At 40.6% G+C, this 12,982-nt stretch overlaps 1 protein-coding gene across 1 annotated transcript in view; it reads right to left on the reverse strand.

Annotated features, from left to right (window-relative positions):
- Positions 1-2,398: 2,398 nt before the first annotated feature.
- The window catches only part of PPP1R36 (protein phosphatase 1 regulatory subunit 36), a 32,674-nt gene continuing 22,090 nt past the window's right edge, over positions 2,399-12,982 (reverse strand). Inside the window, exons 8-11 of the mRNA XM_067698667.1 lie at positions 4,016-4,058; positions 3,516-3,694; positions 3,242-3,433; positions 2,399-2,649 (exon numbers count right to left, since the gene is read on the reverse strand). Of these exons, the coding sequence (XP_067554768.1) occupies positions 2,466-2,649; positions 3,242-3,433; positions 3,516-3,694; positions 4,016-4,058 (598 nt within the window). The 3' untranslated portion in view covers positions 2,399-2,465. The remainder of the gene's footprint in view (positions 2,650-3,241; positions 3,434-3,515; positions 3,695-4,015; positions 4,059-12,982) is intronic.

Consider the following 12,982-nt stretch of genomic DNA (forward strand, 5'->3'; position numbering starts at 1 on the left):
TGTCCATGGCCTTGGTGGTCCCCTTCCCTTGTGAGTGGGCTAGACCTTGTGACTTGCTGTGAATAAAGTAGAGCAAATGTGATGGAATATCACTTCCAACATTAGGTTGTAAGTGACTAACTTCTGTCTTGCCTGCACATTCTCTCTTCCTCTCTCACTTGTTCACGCTAATGAAGCCAACTGACATGTTGCAAGCTCCTTTTGGAGAGACTCGTGTGGCAAAGAACTAAGAAAGGCCTTGGGCCAATAGCTTACGAGGAGCCGAGGCCTCAGTCCAACAGCCTGTGAGGAACTCAGCCCTGCCAATAACCACCTGAGTCATACTGGAAGCAGATGAGGCCTCTCTTTTGCAATATTCATCATCATTGCAATTAGTTCATTATCTGAGTATTCATTTCCTATCTGTCTTCCCCAAGACTGTCAGTTCCAAGTCAGAGCTGGCTATATTTTTTCCATACTGAATTTCCAGGACCAAACAGGGTGCCTAACACAGAGTGGAAATATAGCAATTGTAGAATGAAAAAATGAAGCAACAGTTGAAGGAATTAATAAATGAAGTACACTGAAGCCTCATAGGTCAGAAAGGAGGCAGGAAAAAAAAGCCTGGTGCCCTAGTAAAGATAGTTATAAAAGTCCCACAATTCCCAGGGTTTATTTTTTTAAATATCAAAAAAAAAAAAAACCCAAAAATCAAACCATGTCAACATGTTCTAGATAAAAATTTGTTATCACAGTGTGTAACCAAATGCTCTATGTAAATAAAAGGTCCAAGAAGGGTTCGTTCATAGTCCAGGATGTTTTTTTCTTTTTTCCCCCCCCCTTTCTTTTTCTCTCCCCCTTTTTTTATTTTCCTTTTCCTTTTCTTTTTTCCCCCCCTCAGGATTTTGATTTTTAAAAACTTTGCAGTTTTAACAGGAATAACAGGAATTGACCTGGAACATAAAGGATGAGAGTGAAGACAGAGTGCCTGTTGAACAGAAGCTGCCCCACATGATCGACAGCCTGGGGCTGCTGTTCCTCTGCTCTTGATATTAAATCTGGAAAAAAGCATCCAGTTTTTTCCATTAAACGAACTTTTAGCTAAATGCAGAAAGGAGGATTTTTGAAGTTTGAGGATAAACCCGTGGCCACAGAAAGGTAAATTCAGACCAGTTATTTTAGTTGGCGAAACCCCTATAGGACTTTTTAAATGATGATACTATACAATCAGCAGCCAATGAAAGGGTTTCATCAGCGGGCCCTAAGCTTCACTGCCTACCAGATAATATCCAACTCACTCCCTGGTGGGGCATGTGGAGGCTCGGCTGACCTTTGTAGCCCGCTTTTCTTCTGCTCCCCCTCACACACCTCCCCCCTCGCACACCCATGGCTCTCGCCTTCCTCGGTCACAGGGCGTACCTTTTCATCTCTGTGCCTTTGCACATGGTCTTCCTCTGCCTGCGGTCCCCCTTTAGTGCCACCCAGTCCCTGCAATACCAGATTCAAATCTCAATGCTCCCGATTCCCCCAGAAGTGAGGGCTCTACTGATCTGTCTCAAAGGGCACTTGGATTTACCTCTTTAATGGCCTCTAACACATTCAATGTTGTATCATTAGCAGGCATGTGTTTTACTGATCCTCTCTACTACTCAGACCAGAGGATATGGTCTCTGTCTTGATGACCTTTTTTCCTTACATTTTCCAGCACAAGGCTTTGAATGGAGCAGGGGCTTGAAACATATGTGTTGTTAAATGAATAAATGAAAAAAATGAATGAAACATATATGCTAAAAGGCTTTTAAATGAGTCAGATGTACTTTATATCCCAATGCCAATAATAATATAGCCATAGAAAGAGTCGTGGTTTTTTTTGTTTTTTGGTTTTTTTTCGATACGCGGGCCTCTCACTGTTGTGGCCTCTCCCGTTGCGGAGCCCAGGCTCTGGAAGCGCAGTCTCAGCGGCCATGGCTCACGGGCCCAGCCGCCCTGCGGCATGTGGGATCTTCCCGGACCGGGGCACGAATCCGTGTCCCCTGCATCGGCAGGCGGACTCTCAACCACTGTGCCACCAGGGAAGCCCCAGAAAGAGATTTAATGTTAAAAATATTTAATTTGCCTTTTTATGAAATTTTGTTTTCAAATGTACCAATTACACTCTCTCATGAAACAAAAAGGAATTTAGAAATGAATAAACAGAATGTTTCTTCACTAGTCCACTAGAACACTGACTAAATGTCCTAATACATTACTCTAAATGGTCATGTAAAAGCCAAGGAAGTAAATAAATAACAAAGCAAACTATTAAATATAGGAAAAGGAGGTTTTCAAAAGCTTTCTGGAATTCTTTAGTCTATTGTTGAACTTTTAACAAAATAATTTGAACAATTTTTAAAGTTTAATAATAAACACTAGTCCTGTATAAAGTGATTAAGTCAAAGTAGTTTACTTCAAATACAGGAATTAATTACAGAGATGGAATGTACAGATTATTTAGGGAATGTTGTTTGAGAGGACAGCGTTCTCATGACTAAGTCCAGTGTATCCTGAATCCTCATGTTATTTCTTTCTATCATGGAAGACTGTCCCCCAGACTTCATGCTTTCCTCTGTATCGAGGGGGATAAGGGTATGGGGGTTGAACTGACATCGAGGCTCCCCCAGGATGCCAACTCTGTGGAAAGAATTATTGGTATAGCTGAATATTTGCTGAGGCCAAAGAGTAAGGTATTGGGTTGGCCAAAAAGTTTGTCTGGGTTTTTCTGTAACATCTTATGGAAAAACCCAAACAAAGTTTTTGGCCAACCCAGTATATGGCTGACTTGTGCATGTGTATAAAACTAAGACTGATACACACACACACACACACACACACACACACACACACACACACATCTATTTCTTAAATATGGGTTCAAAAACTCGACCCATAGCAAGATTTTGTACTGGTCCTTCCCTTATTTCCCAAAGATGACTCTTCTAACAGGAAAACTTCAGTCTTACAAAGTCTGCTACTCACTTCACCAAATTAGAACTATTTGAAGTCTAGCATAACTTTGTAGTTTTTTCTAGTCTAGATGGGTATACCAAGAGCTGATCTGGAAAGAAAACATGTTGAGAGGAGCAGGGGATGGTAGGAAGACGATGCTTCCAGCTTTGTTCAGCTTTCTGGCAGAGGCACCAAGTCTGAGCCCTTGCCCCTCCTGGGTCCCACCTAGGAAGCAACACTCAGCCTTCTCTCCTTCCTCTCTCCTTGGGCCACTTACATTGGCATGTGCACAGAGTCCAGATTTTCCTTGTGCTCTTGCATCCAGACTGGGAATTTCATGCCTGCTTGGCGGTACTTTTTGTCAGAGATATTCTGAGCTTTTTCTCTGAGAGAGGGCAGCAGAGTAGACATGACTGGAGAGCGCATGTTAATGGCTTTTTTCATCGCTGGGCGCTTTGCCATCATTCTCCTGGGGGTGGGGGTGACATTTAGGTCACATCATCTTGTTTTCTAGAAATGTCCTTGAGCTTAGGAGAGTCAAAAGGTCATACCTGAATTGTACAAAAGTCATGCGTTTCTTTTCCCCTCCTGACTCTTCATCCTCACGCTTCCTTCGAGGAATGTTGAACATGTCGGAACGAAAGAGCCTCCCTATTTCTTCCTCAATCTCTGTGAAGTGTTGACGTCGGAAGACAATCCAGGCTACATACGTACAGAAAGTATAAAAGGACTACGACAGAAACAGACAAGAATCGGAACCCACAGTTACGACATGAAAAGCTCCCACCTGTCTATAGAACACTACTGAGCAGACGCAAACCCAGGTGCCCTGCTCTCTCCACATGCCTGAAGGGCTGCGGAAAATTATACATGTACTCACCTTTGCAGAAGGCAAATCAGACCAAAGATTTAAGGAGTGGCACACAGCTTATTAGTATCCTTTGTAGAAAGGATATTCATTAAAAACAGGTGCCTGACAAATGTCTATCGCTTGTTGCTATACTTCATGTTTCATATCAAAGAGCAGAGCCCCTAAACGTAAGTGACTCACCTCAAAGAATTTCCAGTCTTTTTGTGTATTTGATATTTTCCCCCTGAAATATAACAAATCACAACTATAGGTTGGAAAGGGAAGTTCAATATTTCAGTGACCTAGGCAACCCCTTATCTTCAAAAGGCCTTTTGCAGATCATTACCTGTGGTCCCGTATCTATTTAGTCACATAAATGCTATCAAAAGGCATTGATAGGGCTTCCCTGGTGGCGCAGTGGTTGAGAGTCCGCCTGCCGATGCGGGGGACACGGGTTTGTGCCCCGGTCCGGGAAGATCCCACATGCCGCGGAGCGGCTGGGCCCGTGAGCCATGGCTGCTGAGCCTGCGCGTCCGGAGCCTGTGCTCCGCAACGGGAGAGGCCACAACAGTGAGAGGCCCGCGTACCGGGATAAAAAAAAAAAAAAAAAAAAAAAAGGCATTGATAATGAATGCCAATGTCTTTTTCTTCAGCTTCTTAGGTTACCCAGATCAAAACCTCTAGTGTTTGGTCAAAAGTTAATCAACATATCCTGTGATAAACCATAATGGAAAAGAACATGAAAAAGAATGTATATATATGTATAACTGAATCAATTTGCTATACAGCAGAAATAAATCAACTATTAAAAAAACTAAAAAAACCCCACTAAAGTGGGGTTCATAAAAAAGCTAATCAATATAAATTCAGGATAAACAAGCCAGCCCTCGCTATATTCTTCCAAATGTTTCTAGTAATGTAAGTGTTAGGGAGATGAGGAGAGTGGAAAGGTGGTGAAGAGGTAACACAAGGTGTTAGTAGGTATGGAAGTAAAGAACTAGAGGCTAAGTCTAAAATAAAGGAAAAGAAAAAAAAATCTTAAACAATGGTTATGGCTATTGGGTACAGAAAGAATCAGAAACAAAACAGACACAGGTCTATCTATGCCATACAATCAACTGGCTGGGAAGAAAAGTGCGCTCTTCCTTCTGAATGAAGTATGTAGACCGAGCCTTGTCTCTTAAAGGTAGGCAAACGCCCAAGAGTCCTTGCAACACAAATTCAGTGTTAAGGGTACTGGCATGGGCACACTTAGTAAACTTGGCCTCCCTCTCCATTCAGAACACAGGCCATTCTAATTCTGATTGCCAGCCTTGGGAAAGCAGGCATGGCCAGGGGAGGACTTGAGAGTTGAATGACGGGGCTGTGCACCTGCAGTCACTTGATCAGTCTTGGGGGCCAAGGCCAGACCCAGGGCACTCCAAGGTTGGTCCTGGGTCTGCTTCTCCTTTTGCTTTGGGTTTCCTTGGAGTAACTGACTCCTAGGATTGGCCCTGGTAACAGGTTCTCCAGAACTGTCCCGACTCCCATGGTCTGGGGAAGTTGACCCAAACTCCTCAGGACCTCCAGCTTTTTCACAGAGACTTCATGGTCTGTATGGGCCCAAACTAGCCCTCCATTTGGAGGAACCACTGAAGAGGTGGTTCAGCTTTTACTGGCAGATGCTTCATTTCCTCACGTGCAAGTCTTCAACAAAGAATTAAGGCAACAGTAATTACAGTGAACATTTACTAAATATGGACTATGTGCCAAATACTATGCTAAGCCCTTTACATTTATGATCACATTTAATTCTCACAAGACTGCATGATTATTCCCACTGTACACGTGGGGAGACTGATGTTGAGACCGAAGTCCAAAGACATATTTAGTTAGGGACAGAGTCTGAACTAAAAATCAGGCCTGTCAGGTCTCCACATTTGTCCTTGTAACCCAGAATGCTAGGAAAATAAGCTTTTTCTTTAAGATATTTTAGAGATGAAACCATTAAACAACAGAGCCCAGCAGAAACTTTTTAGGACAAGCCTCCTTCTGTGTCACCTAAAGCCTTTACCCAACAAGAGTGCTTCTGTGGTATTCCCGCCCTTCCACTGCCTCTGCCAGCTGAAACCAGAGACCCTGCACACCTGTCAAGCGGAAACCAACCAAACTCTGGTTTTGGGATACTGAGTTGGCCTGTGTCCTTGAGAGAAGGTTTAGAGCAGTATTTATGCTGGCACAACCCAAACCAGCACCATCTTAGCAAGGTTTTGAAATGACAGAGTGACTGACCAGGAAACACACACTTTCTCTCCTTTTCTTTCATTTTTCTTTTTTCAAACATTAGAAGAGAAGGTACCATGAATCTCCTCTCCTTTCCCTCAAGTTGTCACAAAACTGGGACTTCTTTCTCTCTTAAAGTCCAGAGCAAACTGATATAGCTCACAGTGCAGAAATTAAGAACAGAATGTAGTGAGTTTCTTCTGACCATTCTTTTTTTTTTTTTTAATTTCTTTTGACCATTCTGATTTAGCTCTGCATGTAAAACTGAAATGAGTTCAGGAAATGGAGACAGAGAATGAGTACATTTGGGAATGAGCACATTTAAACCTTCCCGTTCACCTCTTGCTGGTGAATCCTGAGTCGTTTTCCTTTTTTTAAAAATTATTTTTATATTTTAATTTTATACATATAAAATAACTATATATTCTATAATTTTAATAAGTACATAATAATTATAAATTGGTTATAAATTTAGAAATGTACTGAGTATAAATAACAAACTTAGGCCCCCCAAATCCTCTACAAATTGAAACAGGGTTGATAACAGCACAATCCAATAGAAATATAATGCAAGCCACAAATGTAACTTAAAACTTTCTAGGAGCCACAGTAAAAAGAAACAGGTGATATTAATTTTAATAATATATTGTACCCCAACCCCCCAAATATTATCATTTCAATATGTAATCAATATTTTAAATTATCAATGAGATATTTTATTCATTTTTAAACTTTTTGTATAGCGTATATTTTACACTTACAGCACATTTCAACGTGGACCAGCCACATTCCAAGTGCTCAATAGCCACACGTGGCAACTGGCTGCCGTGCTGGTCAACAAAGACGCTGTACATTTACCCGTGAAGGCGGAATCCAAAGGAAAGAGGGGAAAGCCAAGCTGTTGGTAAACCCAGAGATTGTCAGTGGCCTGTTATGTGCTTTCTTATTCCTTCTTGCTATATTAGACTCTTAGCTCTAAACCAAAATGAGGAGAGCTTATATTTTTAGTGACTCCTGAAGGGGTGCAAAGCCTAGGGCCAGACCCATGGGGTTCTGGGCTGGAGAGAGAAAAAAACTGTGCTCCCACTTGCCTCCTGCTGCCTTAGGTGAAGTCAGGTTTAAATGATGGTCAAGGCCTGCTCTGTACAAGGGAATAGAAATTTCAAAGGAATGTGCTTGGAGGAGGGAAAAGAGGCCTTGGTGCAAGTGACTGGAGGTGGCAGGGGGAGGGCTTAAAGATGATTTAAACACCTGAGCTTCAAAGAAACGCCTTTCTCCCCATCCTCGTCCCCACAGCCAGCCTCTTTGGTCACCGGTCAGGTGACAGCTGCACTGACCACAGAGGAGGAGAGTATACCTCCTAGGTAGAGGTGGGGCTGGAGCCAGAATTGGCCATAACCAAAGATCAGATCTAATTCTATGGCTTGTGCCATGAGGAGGTTTTCTTATCTACCATGGAAAACACAGAGAGCTTTTTTTTTTTTTTTTTTTTTGCGGTACGCGGGCCTCTCACTGCTGTGGCCTCTCCCGCTGCGGAGCACAGGCTCCGGACGCGCAGGCTCAGCGGCCATGGCTCACGGGCCCAGCCGCCCCGTGGCATGTGGGATCCTCCCGGACCGGGGCACGAACCCATGTCCCCTGCATCGGCAGGCGGACTCTCAACCACTGCGCCACCAGGGAAGCCCCATACAGAGAGCTTTTACTGAACATGTTCGTCAAAATTTTGCCAAAGTTTTTGTAATATCAGGATTTCACAGATGCATTTAGAATAGAAAGTCATGTCCTCCTACTTCTCAAGAAACATGAAAGCACTAAATTAACAGCCCCCAAATTGCTGGTTCTACTGAAATCGTTAATTTATCTCCAGGGATAAGGTGTTCTAGTCCAATATTAAGTATGCATACATTAGAGAGAAAAATCAGAAAATACACATGAAAATGTTCTCATGCGAATATCAGCTTGTTCACATTGGGAAGAAGTTAAATAATGATATGTTAAAGTCAGGTAATCACTCACAACTGGCAAAAACATTGTCCTTATCTTCTCCTAGATAAAAACAACCAAAAGAGCAATATAAACTTCATTCAAGGACACAATCAACACCCACGGCCAATTAACAACTTTTACTGGTAAGGACATGCTATAATCTGTTTTCCTCAATATACTTTGTTCAGCAATTTGACCTGTATAAAATTTGTTATGTGAATGGTGGCTGGTGAGCTCCAAACTGATTCTTCTCCGAACTGCTATCCAACAAGCAGGAGGAAAGTAGGTGACATTGCCTACAATAGCAAAAAGACCAACATCTCCTGGAAATGAGCTAGTACTAAACTGAGGCAATCACTTGCAAACATGAGTTCCTTTAAAAGTTTGTATAAAAAATATATTGTAATAAAAAGGTACTGTTAAAAGTACAACTTAAGTGGAGGTTCTATATCTAGGAAACTAAAAGATATGATAAAATCTCTAATTATGGGGTTTCCCTGGTGGCACAGTGGTTGAGAATCCGCCTACCAATGCGGGGGACACGGGTTCGAGCCCTGGTCCGGGAAGATCTCACATGCCGTGAAGCAACTAAGCCCGTGCACCACAACTACTGAGCCTGAGCTCTAGAGACCGTGAGCCACAACTACTGCACCTGCGTGCTGCAACTACTGAAGCCCGTGTGCCTAGATCCCGTGCTCCGCAACGAGAAGCCACAGCAATGAGAAGCCCGTGCACCACAACGAAGAGTAGCCCCCACTCGCCACAACTAGAGAAAGCCTGCACTCAGCAACGAAGACCCAACACAGCCAAAAATAAATAAATTTATTTTTTAAAAATCTCTAATTATGATACATTTACAGTTTGTTTTCCATCCCCAAATTAGTTTGCAATGCCTATGTTCTTTTAAAAATTGAACAATATGGGCAATAAATTTAAAAAAATTTTTTAGAGTGTTTTTTTAACCTTGTTATGGACTGAATGGTTGTGTCTCCCCCTACCACCCTAATGCATATGTTGAAGCCCTTAAACCCCCCAATGTGGTGGTGCTTAGAGGCAGGGCCTTTGGGAGATAATTGGGTTTAGATGAGGTCATGAAGGTGGGGCCCCATAATGGGATTTTTGTCCTTTTAAGAAGAGGAAGCGAGACTAGGGTTCTCTCTCTCCACCATGGGGGACACAGTAAGAAGGCAGCTATCTGCAAGCCAGGAAGAGGATCCTCACCAGAACCTGGCAATGCTGGCATCCTGGCCTCAGGCTTCCAATTTCTATCATTTAAGCCATCCAATCTGTGACAATTTGTTATGGTAGCCTGAGCTGACTGATACAAAACTTAAATTCTAGTTTTCTTAATTAGAAGTGACACTTTAAAGAGAGAAGAAATTAATGTTGAGAAAAGGTGATTTTTACAAGTGATTAAATAGGAAAATTTATAAAGCTATTATTTTACTATAATACCTTTCTTAAAAGTTCTGTCAAGAAAAGAAAACACCACTTCTTCCTAATTAAGGGAGTCTGTGGCAAGCTGAGTCTCTACCAACAGCTCTAGGGACCCGGAAAGGCCTTCTGTATTTGGGCCACAGGAATGTTTTTTGATGCTTAACTATCAATCCCCAATTTTAAATCTCTCTCTATTCCTTCTACTACTACACCTCACAAGAAAGTTCTGACCAGGCCAAAGGGAAGCCCTCAAGCCAGTCACCCACCCGAGGAGTCCCATGTCTGGCAGGAATGAGCCTGCTTTAGTGTCCCCGCTGCCCTCAGACATTGGCTGGAGACAGTCCATGGGAAGAGTGGCCTCAGCACAAACCTGGTGGTGGATTCAGAGTTCAGCAGCAGGGGCCGCTGGTCAATTACACCCTGCACTGTAGCAGATCTGAGTGGCACGTTTTCATGGCTGCCGCACTGGAAGACAGCACTAAACCTGTCAACTCCATAAAAGAACTGAACATAGCAGTGAAAACTCTCAAGAGCAGAAATGATGTAGTAGAATAAAGAATGAATGTTGCTGGAGATGTATTAAGAGGGCATTCCCAAATCACGGTAAACCACACAAAGTGAATCACAGAGATGGTAGACATGGGAAGCAGACTGAGTATAGCTACCACTGTGGACAAGAGGGGTGCAAGAGAAGAGAAATGGCCAACAATGCCAAAATAGAACCAAAAAACAAAGACAATGAGCCTGAACTGAAAATACATTGATATAAACATTAATAAATATCAAGTCTCTATTTGAGAGAAATCTCACATGCATTTTTGTTTTTAAACTTTATAGACCAATGTATGTCCTTATAAATAGCCAAGAAGAGTGGAGAGAACATATGCTTGCCCCTTAGACCCTGGAGAAGCCTGGAGAGAACCTAGTCCAACTAAACAATGAAGTTATTAAACCAATACAGTCTCTGTCCCACCTGATGTTTCTCTTTGTAGGTGGAAGGAAAAGGTTTCAAGACTCAGAAAAATTGAAAAAAGAAAAAATTGAACCATGTGGAATTGTTATAAAGTTCACTACATGAAAGGGTAGAAATCCACACTCACATGAAAGACATTAAAATGCAGATAGAGTAAAATGTTTAGTAAAGGTTAATGGTAATGATAAAAAATAAAGTAAAATAAATTGGAAAAACCAGGTGAGAACAGCAAAGTATAATATAGAATTTCATTAAGCGTTTTAGATTCTCAAACTATAACAAAGCAGTGGGGACAAATCATACAACCTTAAGAGAGAACAGGAAAACAGTAAATATCATAGTCTAGGTCTCAAAAGATGCAACAACTTGTTTGATAATGCAAGGCACTTTTTTTTTTTTTTTTGGCTGTGTTGGGTCTTTGTTGCTGCGCATGGGCTTTCTCTAGTTTCAGCGAGTGGGGGATACTCTTTGTTGCAGTGCACCGGCTTCTCATTGCCGTGGCTTCTCTTGTTGCAGAGCACGGGCTCTAGGCGCACGGGCTTCAGTAGTTGTGGCACGCGGGCTCAGGAGTTCTGGCTCGCGGGCTCTAGAGTGCAGGCTCAATAGCTGTGCTGCACAGGCTTAGCTGCTGCGTGGCATGTGGGATCTTCCTGGACCAGGGATCGAACCCGTATCCCCTGTATTGGCAGGTGGATTCTTAACCACTGTGCCACCAGGGAAGTCCTCCATAATGCAAGGCACTTTTTAAATCGCCCATAGTCCCTTTACTCTAACAAATTATCTGTTTTTCCATTTATTTTCTTGTCCATAGTGACATCTATTCTTGAACAGGACTTTCAAAATTTAAACATATACATCATATTTAAATATGCATTCTCTTTGACCCGGGAATTCTACTGTAAAAAATTTATCTTTAGGACAAACTAGACAAGTACATCAAATATAGGTATAAGAAAGTTCATTGCAGTGTTATTCCTAATATTTAAAAAGGAAATATTCCAACTGTTCATCAATAAGTTAAATATATTTGGAATACCAGGAAGCCATTAAAGGTGATGTTGTAGAGTTATGTTTACTACCAAATTCCACAGATTAATAGCAACAACAGTAATAACAACAAAAAAGGAATAATAATAACTAACTTTACTGAATACATAGTATGTGCCAAGGATGGGTCTAAGTGTTTTCTATGTATTATATCATGTAATTTTCACAGCTGGTCTATTAAGTATGTTATTGGGTATATTTTACAGGTGTAATGTTATAGAATAATAAATTCTATTTATTTATGTAAAATTGTGTGTCTGGGTGTGCATATAGAGATGTCTGAAAGGATAATAAATGAACTGTTGACAACAGATTTACCCTTTCCTTTTTATGTATTGATTAATTATTGTACACGACTATGCATTAATTTTATAAAAAGAAAGAACAAAACTATTTTTGAACATATAGGGAAACAAGGAGTTATTTTCTCGACATGACAAATAATTCATCACTTAAACTAAGGGTCAGTACAATAAGTAAATAGCATGTGCTAGCTTATTCTCTTTTATAACAGAAAAAAAATAAGGTTGACTTCAGCACTTCTTTAATGGTATTAGATACAGGAAATGCTGCTACTATAGCTAATTAAAAATTTTAAATATGACTCTAGGAAAAAATGAAATTAAAAACTACCTTTTACAGATGATATGATTATATACCTAGAAAATCCTAGGAGATAAATTAAAATTTTACATAGGCAGGAAATGTGTTTAACATGTGTGTCATTGGTTATGACATAAACTGATAAAACCAAATGCATTCTTATATATTTTTGTCATCAAAAATATATTACCAAACATGCATCAACAGGGAAATAATCAGTTAATGATAATAAGTCCGTAATATCCATGGTTTAAGAACTATTCCATTTTTAAAAAAGAATACGGTAGATCTATGTGGGGATCTCTCTTCTGGGGAGAGATTGATATTGAAGGATGGTGGAGGAAGTAGGAGACTTTAACTTTTAAAAAAGAATATGGTAGATCTATGTGTATTAATCTTCAAAAATATCCAGGATTTATAAGTGAAAAAGCACATTTCAAAATGACAACATAGCATTAATCCGATGTATTTAACAACAATGTAAGTGCATATGTATAATCGGATAGAAAACCAAGAGGACATACATCGAGCCAGAACAGTACTTACTTCTGGGGAGAGATTGATATTGAAGGATGGTGGAGGAAGTAGGAGACTTTAACTTTTAACTCTACAATACTAACTATAAACTATATACATAACTATTTAAATTTTTTACCCTTAGGATATGTTCATGAAGTACTTATACAATTAAAAACAAATAAATAAACCCAAACTTCACATTGGTATTTAAAAAATTGATTACGTGAATACATAAGTGCTAATCTAATTTAGGACCACACAAATTTCTTTAACGATTACTATGTAAAACTTTAATGGACAAAATAAAGAACAATATGAATAAATGGAGAATACAACTTACA

This window comes from Pseudorca crassidens, chromosome 1 (genome assembly GCF_039906515.1).
Source record: "Pseudorca crassidens isolate mPseCra1 chromosome 1, mPseCra1.hap1, whole genome shotgun sequence".
NCBI lineage: Eukaryota > Metazoa > Chordata > Mammalia > Artiodactyla > Delphinidae > Pseudorca > Pseudorca crassidens.